We start from the raw sequence: 21,791 nt of genomic DNA, 5'->3' as shown, positions 1-21,791 counted from the left end.
CCTTCTCAATTAAATCCTCTCACATGACCTACATTTACATAATAACTGCATGAAGTTGAACACTAATGTTTGACGGACTCTGTGTATAATGGCTTATTGAAATCTAGTCTAGGGGTTTGTGCTGTAACACAGAAGGTAAAGCTGCATCCTACAGTGCCATATGGGCATCCCATATGGGCAGTGGTTTGAATCCTGGCTCCTCTACTTCTGATCCAGCTCCCTGCTAATGTGCCTGGGAAAGCAGTGGAAGATGGCCCAAATCTTTGGGCCCCTGCACCCACATGGGAGATCCTGTAGAAACTCCTGGCTCCTGACTTCAACATGGCCCAGCACCAGCTGGTGCAGCCATTTGGGGAGTGTACCAGAGGACTGAAGCACGCTCTCTCTCTCTCTCTCTCTCTGCCTCTGTTTCTGTAAAACGAAACAAAGAGAGAAGTCTAGTCTAAGAAATAAATGACCTGTACTTTTCTCTGGCTCCCTCTCTTTCCAATCCAGTGCTCTGGCAGAGGGCTGTTCTGCAAAAGGACTCAGCTGGCAGGTAATGGAAGTCAACAGGGTGCCTTCCCCAAGGAGGTTCACACCTCCCTTAGGATGTAGGCTATATGATGAGATAGATGAGTCTGAGCCTCATAATTTACAAGGCTTTAAAGCCCACCTGATTATTTTCAAGCCCCTTCTGTCAGGTTCTATTTGCCTCTCAATCAGAAAACTTAATTGTAGCTCAGATAGCACCTTTCTTAGGTTCTCTAGTAACAACTCTGTCCTCTGTATCTAGCCCACTTGAGCCTCATTCCTTTGTAACCATAGCCTCTACTCTACCACCAATGGCTCTACTCCCAACCTGTGTGTCAAAATTTCTCTACAGACAAACCCCACTACCTGCAAAAGTGGCCTTTCTCCCAGTCTTGGCTGGAATCAGGTTTAAGCCACATCCATCAAACTGTCCTCACAAGGGTCCAGAGACCCCCCCTACACTTCCTCTCCTCTATAAAATCCTTTCATTACCTGGCTAATGCTACTCTTAGGATCATTGATTACTACTCTCACCCTGTCTTCTATACTAAGAATGTCTAAGTGTTTACAGCAGGTGATAATGGAACAAACAAAGGCCTTCAGCAACCAGGCAGTCAACCAAATGCTGCTACAGGGATATACTCGGCTCCCCACCCAGGAGACAGCGGCCTGAGACATTGCCCCATGTCAGCAGGAAGTAGCTCTAAAGACAGATCATCGTCCCTCTACCCCTCTTGGACTTTTGGGACTAATGTAATCCCATACAAACCTTGCTTTATAAAAAAACAAAAGGGGGGAATGTTAGGAAACTGGCGCAGTTGGCCGCATGGCCCAGCTACCTGAGCCAGGCTCCACCCCCATCTTAATGTTCCTGCTTCCCTGCCCGCCCTCAGGCAAAGTTTTAAAAGGGCCTGTTCCTGAACACGTGCTCTCTCCTGGCCCTTCTCTCCTGCTCTCTCTCAGTCCTTCTCTCCTGCTCTCTCTCTCGGTTCCTCTCTCTAGCCTCCTCCTCTGGGCTCTTGGCTCTGCTCTCCTCTCTCCTCTTCTCTGCTTTGTCTTCTCTCCTTGCTAGCTCTTCTCCTCTCTGTCTCTCTCTCTTACAATCTCCCTCCCTTTTTCCTTCACCGCCCCTTCATTCTGGTCTGTAGGTTGTTCCCCAATAAACCCTTTCCCTTAAAAAAAAAAAAAAAAGAAATGACCAATAGATTACAATACTCAACACTTAGATGAATATTATTTCTGAAAATGTGATTTTATTTTCAATGGGAAATTTCTTTCTTGCTGTATTTGTATTTTGCTCTGATCAGGGGATAACTCAGTCATAGGACATTACAGTTTCCAAGAAAATACAAAAATAAAAAATAGCCTCTACTTTCACCTAATAGAAATACCATTAGTTTTGCATTATACTTTCTTATAGATTTTTGGTTTTGTGATTGAGTTATAAGTATTGGTAAATAGAAAACATTTATGTACCAGAAATTGAATTATCCTCCACCCATATATAGCCAATTTTAATCTATAGATATCTTTTGTTCTTATGGAAAATCATTTTGTGGATAAGTAATAAATTTACTTCTTTGTGGTTATTGATAACTGACAAGTTTTGACAACAAATATTTTTTACATAAAAATGTATGAAAGAAGGAAAAACTGCCTTATTAATCAATAAGCAGAACCAAGTCCATAAGTATCAGTGTTCTGCCACTCAGGATGAAAACTCACACTACTTTGGACAGATCAGATCCTTTTATAGTGACTATAGTGACTATTTGTAATAGATTCCCCTAGGATTAATGCCATCGATTTCCCTTAAAGGTGTGGAAAACAAATGTTACTCAAACATCAACAGTTTTCTTCTACTATTTGCTGGGGAGTTCCAGAGTTTTCTCCCATATCCCTGAGCTCTGACAATATAGTCTGAAAAGAACTGACATTAAATTGATAAAAAGGAGAAACGTAATGCAAATTTGCTATATGAATATGTATGGTGGGGCTCATATGGAATAGGATACTCAAACAAGGGCAGATCCATGAGCTTAACCAGTATTTTAAGAACAGAACAAATCAGAGGCTTGGAGTTTCTGGACGGGGGAACTGGCAGCATTAGTTGAAGGTCTTGAGAGGACCTGTGGGGGTAACAAAGTTGTGGGGAGCAATTCGGACTAGACTAAGTTACTGGAATTAAGACTTATTCTATGCATCTGCTCTCCCACAATATGGCGCTGGGAGAGAAGAAAACAGCTTTTACACAGCTGCCTCCAGTTCAACCAATAAACTGTAGGACTTGCTCCTGATTGGAGGAGAGCAGCGTACTCGGCGTGCGGGCAGCCGAGTTGGGATTGGTGGAGGGAGGACTATAAAGGAGGAGAGAGACGGCATGCACCAGGAACATCTAAGGGGAACATCTGAGGGAACACCTGTGCAGCCCCCGAGAGAGCCGGCCGGTGGTGTGCCGCTCCCCTGCGGAAGTGGGGAATGTGGCCAGGGGGAACTGCCCTTCCACGGAGGTGGAAGGGATAGTAGCCAACCCAGGAAGAACCAGCAGCAAACCCGGGGAGGGCCAAGCAGACAAAAGAACAGCGCAGGGTCCTGTGTCGTTCCTCCATGAAGAGGGGGAGCGACACAAAGTCTGACTTCTTAGGCAGAGAAAGTCTCATCTAACAAAACAGGTGTGTATTTAGTGAAAATAGGTGGAGATTTTAGTCTCCTTTCCTATGACTTCAACTTCCCTTTTTGCTGAAAAAATAGACAGTGAATTGTTGACTATTTCACTTCTTTTGTAGCAAAACCATGGCTTCCCCCCCCAATTCCCTCCCACCCGCAAGCCTCACCTTTCCCACTCCCTCTCCCCTTCCATTCACATCAAGATTCATTCTCAATTCTCTTTATATACAGAAGATCAGTTTAGTATATACTGAGTAAAGATTTCAACAGTTTGCACCCACATAGAAACACAAAGTGAAAAAATACTGTTTGAGTACTAGTTATAGCATTAAATCACAATGTACAGCACACTAAGGACAAAGATCCTACATGAGGAGTAAGTGCACAGTGGCTCCTGTTGTTGACTTAACAAATTGACAGTCTTGTTTATGGCCTCAGTAATCACCCTAGGCTCTTGTCATGAGCTGCCAAGGCTATGGAAGCCTTTTGAGTTCACTGACTCTGATCATATTTAGAGAAGGTCTAAGTCAAAGTGGAAGTTCTCTCCTCCCTTCAGAGAAAGGTGCCTCCTTCTTTGATGGCCCGTTCCTTCCACTGGGATCTCACGCACGGAGATCCTTCATTTAGGTTTTTTTTGTTTGTTTGTTTGTTTTTTTTTGCCAGAGTGTCCTGGCTTTCCATGCCTGAAATACTCTCACATGCTTTTCAGCCGGATCCGTGTACCTTAAGGGCTGATTATGAGGCCAGAGTGCTGTTTAGGACATCTGCCTTTCTACGAGTTTACTGTGTATCCCGCTTCCCACGGTGGGCCATTCTCTCCCTTTTTTATTATATCGGTTAGTATTATTCAGACACTAGTCTTGTTTATGTGATCCCTTTGACACTTAGTCCTATCATTATGATCAATTGTGAACAGAAATTGATCACTGGGACTAGTGAGTTGGCTTTGTTACATGCCACCTTGATGGGATTGAGTTGGAATCCCCTGGCACATTTCTAACTCTACCGTTTGGGGAAACTCTGATTGAGCATGTCCCAAACTGTACAGATCTTCCCTCTCTTATTCCCACTCTTATATTTAACAGGGATCACTTTTCAGTTAAGTTTTAACACTTAAGAACAACTGTGTATTAATTACAGAATTCAACCAATAGTATTAAGTAGAACAAACAAACAAAAATACTAAGAGGGATAACGTATTAAGTTGTTCATCAACAGTCAGGGCAAGGGCTGATCCAGTCACCATTTCTCATAGTGTCCATTTCACTTCAACAGGTTTCCTTTTTGGTGCTCGGTTAGTAGTCATGGATCAGGGAGAACATATGATATTTGTCCCTTTGGGACTGGCTTAATTCACTCAGCATGATGTTTTCCAAATTCATCCATTTTGTTGCAAATAACCAGATTTCATTGTTTTTGACTGCGGTATAGTATTCTATAGCTATTTGTCCCATAATTTCTTTATCCAGTCTACTGTTGATAGGCATTTGGGTTGGTTCCAGGTCTTAGCTATTATGAATTGAGCTGCAATAAACATTAATGTGCAGACAGCTTTTTTGTTTGCCAATTTCATTTACTTTGGGTAAATTCCAAGGAGTGGGATGGCGGGGTTGCATGGTAGGGTCATATTCAGGTTTCTGAGGAATCTCCAGACTGACTTCCATAGTGGCTTGACCAGTTTGCATTCCCACCAACAGCGAGTTAGTGTCCTTTCTTCCCCACTTCCTTGCCAGCATCTGTTTTTGGTAGATTTCTGTATGTGAGCCATTCTGAACGGGGTGAGGTGAAACCTCATTGTGGTTTTGATTTGCATTTCCCTGATTGCTGGTGATCTTGAACATTTTTTCATGTGCCTGTTGGCCATTTGGATTTCCTCTTTTGAAAAATGTTTATTGAGGTCCTTGACCCATCTCTCAAGTGGGTTGTTTGTTTTGTTGTTGTGGATTTTCTTGATCTCTTTATAGATTCTGGTTATTAATCCTTTATGTGTAGCATAGTTTGCAAATAGTTTTTCCCATTCTGTCAGTTGCCTCTTCACTCTCCTGACTGTTTCTTTTGCAAAACAGAAACTTCTCAGTTTGATGCAATCCCAATAGTTAATTTTGGCTTTGATTGCCTGTGCCTCCAGGGTCTTTTCCAGAAACTCTTTGCCTGTGCCAATATCTTGCAGGGTCTCTCCAATCTTCTCTAATAATTTGATGGTGTTGGGTCATAGATTTAGGTCTTTAATGCATGTTGAGAGGATTTTTGTGTAAGGTGAAAGGTAGGGGTCTTGCTTCATTCTTTTGCACATGGAAACCCAGTTTCCCAGCACCATTTATTGAATAGACTGTCCTTGATCCAGGAATTGGTTTTAGATCCTTGATCAAATATAAGTTGGCTATAGACATTTGGGTTGATTTCTGTTGTTTCTATTCTGTTCCATTGGTCTATCCATCTGTTTCTGTATCAGTACCATGCTGTTTTGATAACAACTGCCCTGTAGTATGTCCTGAAATCTGGTATTGTGATGCCTCCAGCTTTGTTTTTGTTGTACAAGATTGCTTTAGCTATTCAAGGTCTCCTGTGTCTCCATATGAATTTCAGCATCATTTTTTTCCAGATCTAAGAATGTCTTTGGTATATTGATTGATATCACTTTTGAATCTATAAATTGCTTTTGGGAGAATGGACTTTTTGATGATGTTGATTCTTCCAATCCATGAGCCTGGAAGATTTTTCCATTTCTTGGTATCCTCTTCTATTTCTTTCTTTAAGATTTTGTAATTCTCATTGTAGAGATCTTTAACATCCTTGGTTTATTCCAACGTATTTGATTGTTTTTGTAGCTATTGTGAATGGGATTGATCTTAGCAGTTCTTTCTCAGCTGTGGCATTGCCTGTGTATACAAAGGCTGTTGATTTTCGTGCATTGATTTTATACCCTGCTACTTTGCCAAACTCTTCTATGAGCTCCAATAGTCTCTTAGTAGAGGTCTTTGGATCCCCCAAATAAAGAATCATATCGTCTGCAAAGAGGGATAATTTGAGTTCTTTCTTCCCAATTTGCAACCCTTTAATTTCTTTTTCTTGCCTAATGGCTATGGCTAAAACTTCAAGAACTATGTTGAATAGCAGTGGTGAGAGTAAGCATCCCTGTCTGGTACCAGATCTCAGTGGAAATGCTTCCAACTTTTCCCCATTCAATAGGATGCTGGCCATGGGTTTTTCCATAAATTGCTTTGATTGTATTAAGGAATGTTCCTTCCATACCCAGTTTGCTTAGAGTTTTCATCATGAAAGGGTGTTGTTTTTATCAAATGCTTTCTCGGCGTCTATTGAGATAATCATATGGTTTTTCTTCTGCAGTCTGTAAATGTGGTGTATCACATTGATTGATTTGTGCACATTGAACCATCCCTGCATACCAGGAATAAATCCCACTTGGTCTGGGTGGATGACAGACTCTGCAGCTGTCCTCCACGCCATGCGTGTCCTTGCTCTCCCTGTAGGTCCTCTGTGTCACATCCACTAGATCTGGAAGTATTTCCTCTGCAATTTTTTCACGAGCCTTTTCCTGAGACTACAGTAACTCCACTTTTATTAAACTATATTTTTCCGGACTATCAGTGCGTGCCCTCACTATTCCACCATCTTTGCTCTAAGCTTAGTGTTCTTAAAGAGACTGAGTGAGGCCAGAATTATTCCCATCTGCCAAGGGACCACTTGATGAAAAATGATGTTTATGAGCAAAATACTGAATCTCTAAAGGCTGGTGCCTTCATCAGACATTTCACAGTCTCCAGAACAGCGAGGAATATATGTCAGTTGTATAGATGTTAAAAGCCAGAAGGTTTTCAATATCTAGTTATTGGTACTAATGGAGTAAGACAATGGCAGCTAACATAAAGTAAGGTACCAGAGGTATTAACTGATATTTTCCGCAGGTACAATTTTTCATTGTCATAATGCTTATGTATTCTTATTCGCCAAACAGAGTAAAACATGTTGATTGGCCCTTGAAATGCTTCAACTTCTGTCTGAACCAAGTAGTTGAAGTCAATCCACCTTCTCAATTAAAACTTCTCACATGACCTACATTTACATAATAACTGCACGCAGTTGAACACTAATGTATGACAGACTCTGTATATAATGGCTTATTGAAATCTAGTCTAGGAGTTGGTGCTGTAACACAGTAAGTAAAGCTGCATCCTACAGTGCCACCATCCCATATGGGCACTGGTTTGAGTCGTGGCTCTTCTACTTCTGATCCAGCTTCCTGCTAATATTCCTGGGAATGCAGTAGACAATGGCCCAAATCTTTGGGCCCCTGTACCCATATGAGAGATCCTGTAGAAACTCCTGGCTCCTGACTTCAACATGGCCCAGCACCAGTTGGTGCAGCCATTTGGGGAGTGTACCAGAGGACTGAAGGTCCAGATATTGAATGCATATTCATTATTTGATTAAACATTAGAAGAAAATGCTATGAGTGAGTTACCAAATAGGTTTTGGAAAGTTTACAAGTCTGGAACCTGAGCAGCATCCTTGCCCTAAAGCCGTGGTCTGGGCTCTGCAGTGTTAACTTTTCCCAGTGATGAGATGACATTTGTGAAGAGTGGACGGCTGCTGTGACAGAGAACCATTTGAAAGCATTGGAAGAAGAATTGGTTTGACCTGTGGTCAGATGGCCACCTGATCTATTACGATGACGAGACTGGGCTGAGTGTTGAGGATAACGTCCACATGCCAGCGGATGGCATCAAAATCTGTATGGAACAGCAATGTCGGGACATCCAGCCTCCAGACGGGAATGCAAGACTGCCTGCTGCAGATCATTTGCCGAGATGGAAAAACAATGTCATCGTGCAGAAAGCTCAGATGATTGGTTGGCCTGGAAATTTACACTGCAGGATTCTAGGACAAACACAGCTTACGTGGGCTCCTCAATCCTGTCTGAAGAGAGAGCTGTGGCTTCCTCCCGACCTCCCTACACATCCTATGCTGTGGCAATCCCTGAGTAGGCTTATGGCTCCAGTACCTATAGGGGCACTTACCCAGTAGGAACTCAAGTTGTCTATGCTGCGAATGGGCAGGCATACGCTGTGTGTACCCGTATGCTAGACATTACAGAGGGCAGCCCACCAACCAAGTCCTCATTCGTGAGTGGGATCGAGACAACGACAGTGATCTGGTGCTGGGCATGCCCTAGGGTCCCTGTTCTAGGTCTTCTAGAGCCCTCGAGCCTTCAGACCTTGGTGTGCATAGCTTCTGTTAACCCTGTGTACAATAATACAATTTGCAGGGATTTTTCTGTTTCTGACAGATTTTTAAAATAATGGCATTAATAGTCCTTTTGAAAGTAGCAACCTGATAATTCTAACTAATCCACATAAATATCAGAGAGAAGGAGGGTTTGCAGCACATGTAGGAGGGCCAGCCTGTGCATTGGTGGGGTGCTGTGGCTGTCCACGGAGTGCTGGGATGCCCAATGGCCAGGAGAGACTCCTGTCATAGATAGGAGGAGGGGTCTGGCCAAGTGAGAGGCCTGCTCCAATTTCCGCCCTGCCCTGCCCTGCCGGGCCAGGCCTTGTGTTTTTGCTCCTGAGCTACGGGTGGTAAAGGAAGTGTGAGACATTGTATTTTGAGCTCCCCAGTGTGTGAAGCCTTGGCAAGCCCACCATCATCCTCCCTCTCTGTCAAATACTCATTTTCCAGTACCATGGAACATGTGCTTCAGCCACTCTTGTCATGAGTTGCCAGGGCTATGCAGGCCTTTTGAGTTCGCTGACGCTGATCTTATATAGACAAGGTCATAGTCAAAGTGGAAATTCTCTCCTCCCTTCAGAGAAAGGTACCTCCTTCTTTGATGACCTGTTCTTTCCACTGGGATCTCACTTGCGGAGATCTTTCATATGGGTTTTTTTTTTTCCAGAGTGTCTTGGCTTTCCATGCCTGAAATACTCTCATGGGCTTTTTTGCCAGATCCGAATGACTTAAGGGCTGATTCTGAGGCCAGAGTGCTGTTTAGGATATCCGCCATTGTATGAGTCTGCTGTGTATCCTGCTTCCCATGTTGGATCGTTCTCTCCTTTTTAATTCTATCAGTTAGTATTAGCAGACACAAGTCTTGCTTATGTGATCCCTTTGGCTCTTAGTCCTATGATTATGATGAATTGTGAACAGAAATTGATCACTCGGACTAGTGAGATGGCATTGGTACATGCCACCTTGATATACATTTTTCAACTGTGGGGTGAAAATATCTGTAGATTTCAGTTAGGTCCATTTGGTCCATTTACATTCAAGATGACTATTAATAGGTAATGACTTGGCCTTGCAATTTTTCCATAAATATTCCTATTGTTTACTTTGGATTTCCTTTGTACTTTTATTGTCAGATTTCCTGCCTTCAAATTCTTCCATAATAATGACCATGTTTCTGTGTTTTTCTGTGTAGCACATCCTTAAACATCTTTTGACAGGCTTAATGAGTGGTTACACATTCTTTCGATTTCTGTTTGTTATGGAAGATCTTTATTTCATCTTAATTCATAAATGAAAGCTTTGCAGAGTACAGTATTCTGTGTTGACAGTTTTTTCTCTTAAAACTTGGGACTACATCTTGCCATTCTCCTCTAGCCTGTACGGTTTCTGGTGAGAAGTCAGCTGTGAGTCTAATTGGAGATCCTCTAAAAGGAATCTGGTGTTTCTCTCATGCACATTTTAGAACTTTTTCTCTGTTTTACTGTGGAAAGTTTGACAACAATAGGTTGTCGTGAAGATCTTTCTGGTCATATCTATTAGAAGTTCTTTGTGCTTCATATACTTGGATGTTTCTTTCTATCTCCAAATTCGGAAATTTTCTGTAAGTATTTCACTAAATAGGCTTTCTAGGCAATTCTCTCCTTCCATGACTTCAGAAACTCATAAGGCCTCTTTGTTGGGTTGTTTGATAGTCTAACATAAATGTCCAACACTAGTTTTTGAGTTTTCTAATTTTTTTTGGTCTGAAAGATTGCCAAAGATTTGTCTTGTAGCTCAGATATTCTTTTTTCTGTCTCACCAAGTCTGTTGTTATGGCTATCCACCGCATTTCTTTTTTATTTGATCTGTTGAATTCTTTATTTCTAATCTTTCATTGTTATTTCTCTTTAAAATCACAATTTCATAGCGAAATTTTTCATTCATGTCATGCAGGGTCTTAGTCCACCCAAACGAGGATGGACTGGGTCCGAAGAAAGGTAAGTGCACCGCTCACCCATTCCCCAGCCCCCCAATTCCAGGGACAGTCAGACGCAGCGGGGAGTCAAGTTGAGTAAGCAAGAACTCATTTATTGCACGCGTAGCAAAACCTTTTAAAGCACAAACCTGCAGAGTCACTGGGGCAGGGCATAAGGACCAACCAATTACTTAAAAGGTCATTTTATGGGGCGATTTTTTACAGGACCAGCCATATGTCTGTACATTTATCATCAGTTGTCACCTCCCCTGGTGCTGCGCAGCCAATCAGCTTTGGTGGTAAACAACTTTGGGTACCGCCCACCTTATTTGGGCACCATCTTTGAATTGCCTCATGTGCCTAATTTCCCTGCAGGTGCCATCTTTGAATTGCCCCGTGTGCCTAATTTCCCCAAAATGGCATGTATGGTTTTCTTTAGTTTATTGATTTGCTTCTGATTGCTTTTTCTTTTATTTAATGAATGTAAATTTCATAGGTACAACTTTTGGAATATAATGCTTCATCCCCCCAAACCCACCCTTCCACTCCCACTCCCATCCCACCTCCTACTCCCTCTCCCATCCCATTCTTCATTAAGATTTATTTTTACTTCTCTATATATACAGAAGACCACTCTATACTAAGTAAAGATTTCAATGGTTGGCACCCCCCCACACACACAACATATAAAGTATTGTTTGAGAACAAGCTTTGCAGTTAATTCTCATAGTACAATTCATTAAGTACAGAGATTCTACATTGGGAGTAAGTGCACAGTGACTTCTACTGTTAATTTAACAACTGACACTCTTATATATGACATCAGTGATCACCCAAGGGTCTTGACATGAGCTGCTAAGGCTGTGAAAGCCATTTGTGACACAAACGCTGTCATTATTTAGCCAAGGCCATAAGCAAATTGGAAGTTATCTCTTTCCTTCAGAGAAAAGTACATCCTTCTTTGATGGCCCCTTCTTTTCACTGGGGTCTCACTCACAGAGATCCTTCATGTAGGATATTTTTTTCCATGGTGTTTTGGCTTTCCATGCCTGAAATGCTCTTGTGGGCTTTTCAGCCAGATCCAAAAGCCTTAAGGACTGATTCTGAGGTCAGAGTTCTGCTTAAAGTGATTGTCATTCTGAGTCTGCTGTGTGGACGGCTTCCCATATTGGATATTCCCTCCTTTTTAATTCTATCTACTATTATTACCATGCACTTCATGCTATTTATATGATCTGTTTAACACTTAATCCTATTTATATGTTCACTTTAACAGTTAATATGATCACTTTAACAATTAGGATGGCATTTTTAGCACCAATTTTGATATTTAGATTCCCATGATAAGTTTTTAAACTGTACTCTTAGAATTAAGTCACTAGGATTTTATGCAGAAAAATAGAGCTTTACAGTTAAAAACTTCCTGCTCCCTCTCTTGTTCCCCCTCTTATTTTTATTGAGATCTATTTTCAATTGACTTTATATACATATGATTAACTCTATGTTAAGCGAAGAGTTCAACAGACAGTATGTAGAAGAGAAAAACTAAAAAACTGTTACTTGACAGTAAATACAAGGACTGGTCAAGTCATTGCTTCTCAAAGTGTCAATTTCACTTCAACAGCTTTCATTTTAGGTGCCCTGTTGGTTCTCACAGATCAGGGAGAACATATAGTATTTGTCCCTTTAGGACTGGCTTATTTCAGTAAGTATGAAATTTTCCAGCTTGATCCATTTTGTTGGAAATGGCTGGATTTCATTTTTTTTTACCACTGTGTAGTATTCCATGGTGTGCATATCCCATAATTATTTATCCAGTCTTCTGTTGATGGGCATTTAGGTTGATTCCATGTCTTAGCTATTGTGAATTGAACTGCAATAAACATGGAGGTGCAGATAGCTTTTTCTCTAGGGTAAATTTATAAGAGTGGGATGGCTGGGTCGTATGGTAGGTCTATATTCAGATTTTTGATGTATCTCCATATTGTCTTAAATAGTGACTTTACCAGTTTGCCTTCTCACCAACAGTGGATTATGGTACCTTTTCCCCTACATCCTCTCCAGCATTTGTTGTTTGTTGATTTCTGTATGAAAGTCATTCTAGGGGCTGGCACTGTGGCGCAGTGGGTTAAAGCCCCAGCCAGCAATGCTGGCATCCCATATTGGCACTGGTTCATGTCCTGGCTTCTCCTGCTCTGATCCAGCTCTCTCCTATGGCCTGGAAAAGCAGTAGAAGATGGCCCAAGTCTTTGGGTCTCTATACCCGTGTGTGGAACCCAGAGGTGGCTCCTGGCTCCTGGCTCCTGGCTTCGGATTAGCTCAGCTCTGGCCGTTGCAGCCATTTGGGGAGTGAACCAATGGAATGGAAGACCTCTCTCTCTCTCTGTGACTCTACCTCTCTCTCTGTAACTCTGTTTTTCCAATAATAAAAATAAATCTTAAAAAAAAGAAAGTCATTCTAACTGGAGTGAGGTGAAACCTCATTGTGATTTTGATTTGCATTTCCCTGAAAACTAGCGATCCTGAACATTTTTTCATGTATCTTTTGGCCATTTTGGATTTCTTCATTTGAAAAATGTCTGTTTAAGTCCTTTTCCCATCTCTAAACTGGGCTGTTTGTTTTGTTGTTGTGAAGGTTCTTGATCTCTTTGTAGATTGCGGTTATTAGTCCTTTATCAGCTGCATAGTTTACAAATAATTTCTCCCATTCTGTTGGTTGCCTCTTCACTTTCCTGACTTTTCATTTGCAGTACAGAAGCTTCTCAATATGAAGCAATCCCTGTCATTAATTTTTTCTTTTCCTGTTTCTGGGGTCTTTTCTAAGAATTTGTGCCCTGTGCCAGTGTCTTGTAGGGTTTCCTCCAAGTTCTCAATTAATCTGATGGTATCAGGTCATAGATTTAGATCTTTAATCCATGTTGAGTGTATTTTTATGTAAGGGATAAGGTAGGGGTCTTGCTTTATACTTCTGCATATGGAAATCCAGTTTCCCCAGCACCATTTGTTGAAGAGACTGTCCTTCTCGAGGGATGGTTTTTAGCTCCTTGATCAAATATAAGTTGGTTGCAGACGCTTGGATTGATTTCTGGTGTTTATTCTGTTCCATTGGTCTATCTATTTTTGTACCAGTACCAGGCTGTTTTGTTTATAACTGCCTTACAGTATGACTTGAAATCTGGTATTGTGATGCCTCCAGCTTTGCTTTTGTTGTATAAGATTGCTTTAGCTATTTGAGGTTTCCTGTGCCTCCATTTGAAACTCAGCATCATTTTTTCTAGATCTGAGAAAGAATGTCTTTGGTATTTTGATTGGTATGACACTGAATCTGAAAATTGTCTTCAAAAGAATGGATATTCTGATGACATTGACTCTTCCGATCCATGAACATGGAGGACTTTTCCATTTTTTTGTATCTTCTTCTATTTCTTTCTTTAATTTAATGGTTTATCATTCTCATCGAAGAGATCTTTGCCATTTTTGGCTAAATTTATTCCAAGACATTTGAATTTTTTTGTAGCTATTCTGGATGGGATTGATCTCAGAAGTTTTTCTCACCTGTGGCATTGTCTGTATATACAAAGGCTGTTCATTTCTGTGTATTGATTTTGTTTCCTGCTACTTTACCAAACTCTTCTTTTGAGTTCCAGTACCCTCTTAGTGGAGTTCTTTGGATCCCCTAAAAAAGAATCATGTCATCTGCAAATAGGGATAGTTTGAATTCTCCTTCCAATTTGTAACCCTTTGATTCCTTTTTCTTGACTAATGGCTCTGGCTAAAACTTCCAGGACTATATTGAATAGCAATGGTGAGAGTGGCCATCCCTGATCTCAGTGGGAATGCTTCCAACTTTTCCCCATTCAATAGGATGCTGGCTGTGGGTTTGTCATAAATAACCTTGATTGTGTTGAGGAATGTTCCTTCTATACCCAATTTGCTTAGAGTTTTCATCATGAAATGGTGTTGTATTTTATCAAATGCTTTTCCATGCATCTATTGAGATAATCATACGATTTTTCTTCTGTAGTTTGTTAATGTGATGTATCACATTGATTGATTTGAGAATGTTGAATCATCCCTACATACCAGGGATAAATCCCAATTAGTCTGGGTGGAAGATCTTTCTGATGTGTTGTTAGATTTGATTCACTAGAATTTTGTTGAGGATTTTTGTATCTGTTCATCAGGGAAATTGGTCTGTAATTCTCTTTTTCTGTTGGCATCTCTTCCAGGTTTAGGAATTAATGTGATGCTGGCTTAAAAAATGGAGAGAATTTGGGAGGATTCCCTTGCTTTTAATTGTTTTGAATAGCTTGAGAAGAATTGGAGTTAGTTCTTTAAATGTCTGGGAGAATTCAGCTGTGAAGCCATCCGGTCCTGGGCTTTACTTTGTTGGGAGGGCCTTTATTACTGATTCAATTTCTGTCTTGGTTATGGGTCTGTTTAGGTTTTCTATGTCTTAATGGTTCAATTTAGGTAGGTTGTATGTGTCCAAGAATCCATCTCTTTCTTCTAGGCTTCCCAGTTTGTTGGCACACAACTCTTTGTAGTAATTCCTGATGAGTCTCTTTATTATTTCTGTGGTGTCTGTTGTTACATTTCCTTTTTTATCTCTAATTTTATTGATTTGGGTCTTCTCTCTCCTTTTCTGTTAGTTGGGCCAAAGGTGTACCAATTTTGTTTATTTTTTCAAAAAACCAGCTCTTCGTTTTGCTTGTCTTTTTATTATTTAATTCAGTTTTATTGATTTCTTCTCTAATATTAATTATTTATTTTATCCTATTAGTTTGGGTTTGGTTTGCTGTTGTTTTTCTAGATCCTTGAGATGCAGTGATAGCTCATTTATTTGCTGCCTTTACAATTTCTTGATGTGGGAACCTATTGCTATAAACTTTCCTCTTAACACTGCTTTTGCTGTATGCCATATGTTTTGATATGTTGTGTTGTCATCTTCATTTGTTTCCAGAAAACTTTTTCTCTTTTGATGTCTTCTATGACCCACTGTTCATTCAGAAACATGCTGTCCATTCTCCATATGTTTGCATATGATGTAGAGATTCTTGAGTTGTTGAAATCCAGCTTCATTGCATTGTAGTCTGAGAAGATGCATGGTATGACTTCAATTTTTTTGAATTTGCTAAGACTTGCTTTAAGGCCTAGCATATGATCAATCCTAGAGAAAGTCCCACGTACTGAAGAGAAAAAATGTGTACTCTGTGGCTGTAGAGTGGAAGGCTCTGTAAATATCTGATAGGCCTATGTGGTCTATTGTGTCAATTAACTCTGTTGTTTCCTTGTTGATTTTCTGCCTGGTTAATCTGTCCATTGCTGAATGTGGGGTATTGAAGTCCCCCATTAGTGTTGTATTTGAGTTTATATCTCCCTTTGAATCCCTTACCAATTCTTTTAAATAGACATGTACCATGCAATTAGGTGCATATACATTTATAATAGTCTCACCTTCTTCTTGAATTGATCTTTTAATCATTATACAGTGTCATTCTTTGACTCTTTTAATAGTTTTTGTGTTAAAGTCTACTTTGTCTGATATTAGGATGGCCACACCAGCTCTTTTTTGGTTTCTGTTACATGAATTATCTTTTTCCATCCTTCCACTTTCATTCTGCGTACATTTTTGTTGGTAAGATGTGTTTCTTGTAGGCAGCAAATAGATGGGTTTGGGGTTTTAAACCATTCAGCCAGTCTGTGTCTTTTAACTGGGGAGTTGAGACCATTTGCATTCAGTGTTGTTATTGTTAAGTATCAAATTTCCCCTGTGATGTTTCCGTAAATAGCCCTATTTATGTATTTTGGATTTCATTTGTACTTTTACTGGGTCATTTTTTGCATTTTTCTTCGTTTGTAACAATGTTCCTGTTTCTGTGTTTCTGTGTGTAGCACATCCTTGAGTATCTTTTGTAGCGCTGGGTGATTAGTTACAAATTCTTTCAATTTTGACTTGTTAAGGAAGATCCTTATTTTCCCTTCATTCATAAATGAGAATTTTGTAGGGTACAGTATTCTGGGTTGAATTTTTCTCTCTTAGGACTTAGAATATGTCTCAACATTGTCTCCTTGCCTGCAGGGTTTGCAACGAGAAGTCCAGAGTGAATCCAATTGGATTTTCTCTAAATGTGATTTGTCTTTCTCTTGTGCATATTTTAAGATGTGTTCTTTGTACTTCACTGAGGTGAACTTTGCTACAATGTGTCATGGTGAAGTTCTTGTCTGGTCATTTCTGTTGGGAGTTCTGTGTATTTCTTATACTTGGATGTTACTTTCTTTCACCAGATTGGGAAATTTCTGTTATTATTTCACAAAGAAGGCCTTCTAATCCTTTCTCTTTCCACACCTTCCAGAATTTCCAGGATTCATAAGTTGGGTTGTTTGATAGAATCTTTTTTAAAAAGATTTATTTATTTATTTGAAAGTGAGAGTTACAAAAAGAGAAGGGGGGGCACATAGAGAGAGAGAGAGAGAAAGAAAGAGGTATTCCATCCATTGGTTCACTCCCCAATTTGCTTCAATGGCCGGAGCTGAACTGATCTGATGCCAGGAGCCAGGAGCTTCTTCCTAGTCTCCCACATGGTTGCAGGGGCCCAAGGCCTTAGACATAGCAGAAAGATGGATTGGAAGTTGAACAGCCAGGTCTTGAACTGGCACCATATGGGATGCTAGCACTGCAGGCAGTGGCTTTACTGGCTATGCCACAGCACCAACCCCTTGATAGAATCTTGTAAATCTCTACTGTGATTTTTAATTTTCTGAGTTCTTCTTCCTAGATTTGGTCTGACTATATTATTTCTGGAAATTTGTCTTCTAGTTCTGATATTCTTTCTTCTGTCTCATCTATTCTATTATTAAGACTTTCCATTATATTTTTCATTTGATCTATTGAATCCTTCATTTCTAGAATTTCATTCTGTCTTCTTTTTAATATCTCAATTTTGGGGGAATGCTTTTCATTAGATCATGAATTTTCTTCTGATTGCTTCTAAGTAATTGGCCTATTAATTTTCTGAATTCCTTTTCTGGCATATCTCCAATCTCTTCTTCTTTAGATTCCATTATTGAAGAATTGTATTCTTTTGGAGAATTCATAATGTATTCCTTGTTCTTATTCAGGATTTTTCCTTTGTGTTTTGGCATTTCTGGTTGATTTTGTCTTTAATTTGTGACTTTGTTCCTGTGGTGCAATTTCCCTCCGCTGTGAGCTGCTACGTATTTGTGTGTCACAAGTGGAAGCACACAGCCCCACCTTCTGGAACCTTGTTTACTGCTAGATCATGATGGAAGTGCACCAGAGCTTTGGTGCACTAAGCCCCACCTACTGGGGCTGGGCTTGCATCTCACTGGTGCATGAGATGAACTCAGGTTTTCGATGTTTAGGACTACTCCTTGTTGTACAGCTTGTGTGATGGGAAGAAAACTAATCTGAAATGTTGTGATCTTTGTTCCCAGTTTGGGGGTTTTGTGAGGTGGCCCCCACAATTAATGGGCATGTGCATGGGAGGCAAATATGGCAGCCCCTGCTTACACTTGAAAATGTAAACAATCATTGTGGCTTCTTCCTGCTGGTTGTAGGTCCAATTGAGGCGAGGAGGGAGACATAGATGGACGGGGGTATGCCCGACTTCTCTGCTTCTTCCCCTATAATTTCTCCTTCTTCCCACCTGGCACTTCAACTGCAGTTCACCAAGCTTCCCTGTCCATTGCTATCCGAAGCTCCATTGACTTGTGACCTCTCACTTGGTTCACTGGGGAAGGAGGGAGTGACACCAGTCTCCTCATTTGGCATCTCTGCTGTGCCTAGCCACTTCCCCTTCCTCTTTACTCCCTTAGCATGGACCTACCCAGTCTCTGATGGACTCCTGGGCTTTTCTGTGTGAACTTGTCTTGATTCTATCACCAGCTTCTATCTTCTCTGCTCATTAACTATTTTGCCCCAGGTGCTATACTGCCACCTTAATTCCTCCTCTGATTGCTTTTGAGTAATCCTATGATTAATATTTTTAATTCCATTCTTGGCATTTCATTACTCTCTTCATCTTCACAGCCTGATATTGAAATGTTGTGTTCCTTTGGGTGTGGGGGTTCATGGTATCTTCCTGATTCTTACTTCTTGATTTTCTGCATTTATTTTTAGGCATTTGTGGAGTTACTTGTTTTTTTTTTTTTCTTTTCCTCTGATGGCTTTTATCTTTGAGCTATGCCTCTGTGCCTTAGTGACACATCTGCACTTTCAGTGAATACCACAAGGTGTGTGGTACATGTGGCCAAGGAACTTTGGTTAGTGCTCCAAGGTAGGGCGAGTATCAGGGTAACACCCAAGATGGTCATGGTAGATCTCCTCTTGTTAACAGAAGGGAGGAATGGTCACCTCTGTTGGTATGATACCCCCTTACCTCCTCTCCTCCAAGGTGATCAATGCCTTGGTGTTAGCCTCCAGTGTGTTCAACACTCATCTGTGCCACCATATGAACCACATAGATGACCTGCGCAGTCTTCACTGTGAACACAGTTCCCTCTACAATGACTCATCTGAGGCAACAAAGCAGCTCTGAGCATGTGGAGCCATACCCAGTGATTACTCAGATCCCCAGCTATGCCCTGCACCCTCTTATGTAACCACCAAAGCTCCATGGTCTCAGTACATAAGGCTCCCACAGCCACTGAGTGCAGAGAATTCACTCTGCCCTGCCAGCCTGACCAGTCAACAGAGAAGCAGATGTTACCTGAGCCAGCTCTTCCTAGACGTCTTGATCCTCAGAGGCTGGAGGCATCTCAGTCCTACATGAGTGGCCAGCTCCTGTCACTCCTCCCAGCCAGTCTCAAACTCAGTAGAGACTGTGGATTTTTCCCTCCACTGGAACCTCTGGATCACGTGCATATGCAACAAACACTGGCTGAATATTGCTCATTCCCCACTACTGCCAAAGGTACTACCAGCCAATTGCTGTGCATGTGCACAAAGGCTTCTTTAGCTGCCACCCAAACCCAAAATGGTGCCTACACTTTCTCCCCTAGGCAATGGGTGCTATCTTGGAGAGGTTGGAGTGAAATAAATATGGCCCCCTCTACTTCCACTGGCTCTCTGGGTTATTGCTAGCCCCCAGGGCTCCTGTCTGGACTCATGGCATACTCTCTCTCTGACTATGTCACCATGGGTTGCTGCAGTCTGTTCTCACCTCTTTCTCCAAGCTTCTGCCCAGTTGAGCTCTTGGTTACTGCAGTCACATGTTGTTTGGATGTTCGTGCTGTGTGTCCACACCTTCCACAGGTCCACAGCATTCATCTTCTAGCATTTCCAGTATGATTTTCTCTCCATTTTCTCCCTGAGAGTGCACTTCCTATGGTTTTGTGTTTGTTTGTTTGTTTTTGTATATTGTTATGTGTTTTGCTTTTCACTATTTATCCTTAGTCTAGCATAGTATGTCATTTCTTAAAGCACCATCTTGGAATCCCACCAGAGCAGCCTTTAGTTGGGGACTAGTCTGTTAATTATCTTAATAGTAAGAACTATAGAGTGCACTCACATATACGTTGAAGCAGCATGTTATACACTTTAAACATACACAATTGTGATTTGCCAGGTATATTTCAAAGAAACTAGGGAGAATAAAAGAGCTTCTTGAAGGGGGAGGTAAGTGCTACATGTTAACATATCCAATGATGTTATCCTTGTTAAAGGGTAGAACAACATCCAAGCGTAAGAAAAACAGCATGCCAATATTGCAGGCAAACAGGGTACTCTGCCTCTGATGGGGGATAGAGGTGGTGGTGGGCAGCATCCCTGGTTGAGGAGACTGCACTGCTAGAAAGGAGGCTGATCCACAGGGTGCCTATGCTTCACCAAAAACCTTGGAGTTTCTGCTGTACCTAAGAAGGATGCAGAAATTACAAGTCCAAATTATACGTTTATCAACAATAATTTCCACATCAGAAGACTAGATTTTTTCTCCCTGAAGTACTTTTCCTGCTTGCTGGTTTCCAGGCAACTGAGGTGCTCCAGACCTTCCTGCAGTCTCAGACAGCAACAGAGAACTCCATCCTGCAGGCAGACAAGGCTCTCACTGATGCAGAGAAGGCCCTAGCAGGTACGGGGCCGGGCTCAGCTCACAGGAGGGTGGGAAGGTTCATGCGAAGCCCGCCTATTTATTGAAGAAGAAGTTTTTCCTGGAGCAAGAGACTTCTCCAGACTACTGAGCACATGGTCTGCTAAACCTGAAAATAACAAGGGCAGTTGGGCTGCACATCCAGCCTATCAGTGCCTTTCTGGCACATTCTGAAACATCCTCTTGCTGTTTAGGGGAAGATCTTCCCCTCCCACTTGCAGCATTGCTGTTAAAGCTGCCTGGTCTTGAACTCAACAGTTTTTCTTCCCTTGTTAATGTTTGTGAAACAGCTGAGGAGGCCAAGAGGGAGGCCGCTGAGAAGGAACGGGAAGTGCTAAGACAGAGGGAGCAGGAGATGCAGCAAAAGATGGAGGCTCAAGAGAGAAGCTTCCAGGAGAACATCGCTCAACTGAAGGAGAAGATGGAGCGGGAAAGGGAGGACCTCCTCAGAGAGCAGGAGAGGATGCTGGAGCACAAGCTGAAGGTGAGTCTGGGGGCTGGGCGGTGCCCCGGGGGACAGTGTTCTGGATCCTGGGAAGGGCGGGACCCAATGTCAAGCACAGGTGTCATCCCAGAGGGAACCTAAAAGACAATTGTCCCACTGCAACCTCAAATACACCTGGGTCCCCCTGAAGCATGGAAATCTAGGAGTCTCCAGCCACTTATGGAGTGTTGGACTTTGGAGACACAAATGACATTCTCCTGGGTTTGGGGCTGCAGTTGTTGCTCCAATTGTGAAATGGTCTCACTAAGCCCCTATGCAATGGGACCTTAGCTACTGGTGCTTGAGATTTCTGGAACAACTCTCAAAGAGACTGAAATAGGTTTATCTGGTCTGATAATATCAAATTTGACCTGATAGAAAATGGAGGACTCTGAATCTGGTCCATTGTTTCCAGATCTGCCTGATCATCCTTTATGACTAAAGTAACATACACATCCTTTGTCCCAGCGTGGGGTTTGATAAGCACTGTCCTGTGTGGTGTCAGCACTTCTCACGAGTTGCTGGATGAGCTCAGCTGTGCCACCTCATGGAAATGAGAGCCAATTAGAATTTAATCCACATTCTTTCCCAATGAGCTTTCTTTGTCCCTATACAAAACTCCCCACTTTTCCCTGGGGAAATGATGCTAAGGAAAACTCACAAAAGTTAAATCATGGATTTTCTCCTATTCAAGACAAAACTTCTGGCTATATTGGAGGACAAATTCCTAAAAAAAACCTTCTAAAATGGTAGACAAATAGACATATGTGCTTAAATACTGACATAGTTAAATGTAAAACTCTTATGCTTA

At 41.5% G+C, this 21,791-nt stretch overlaps 1 protein-coding gene and 1 pseudogene across 4 annotated transcripts in view; both read left to right on the top strand.

Annotated features, from left to right (window-relative positions):
- LOC138843111 (guanylate-binding protein 4) overlaps positions 1 to 21,791 on the top strand; it is a 90,448-nt gene that overhangs the window by 41,910 nt on the left and 26,747 nt on the right. For all 4 annotated transcript variants that reach the window (XM_089300405.1, XM_070078107.2, XM_089300404.1 and 1 more), the window contains exons 11-12: positions 20,376 to 20,478; positions 20,787 to 20,980. In XM_089300405.1, the coding sequence (XP_089156531.1) occupies positions 20,376 to 20,478; positions 20,787 to 20,980 (297 nt within the window). The remainder of the gene's footprint in view (positions 1 to 20,375; positions 20,479 to 20,786; positions 20,981 to 21,791) is intronic.
- Positions 7,650 to 8,505, top strand: LOC149125633 (pleckstrin homology domain-containing family B member 2 pseudogene; annotated as a pseudogene).

This window comes from Oryctolagus cuniculus, chromosome 7, assembly GCF_051225735.1.
Source record: "Oryctolagus cuniculus isolate XC-2025 breed Fujian yellow rabbit chromosome 7, ASM5122573v1, whole genome shotgun sequence".
NCBI lineage: Eukaryota > Metazoa > Chordata > Mammalia > Lagomorpha > Leporidae > Oryctolagus > Oryctolagus cuniculus.
Note: the sequence above shows the minus strand (reverse complement) of the source record. Positions and strands in the feature narration are given on the sequence as shown.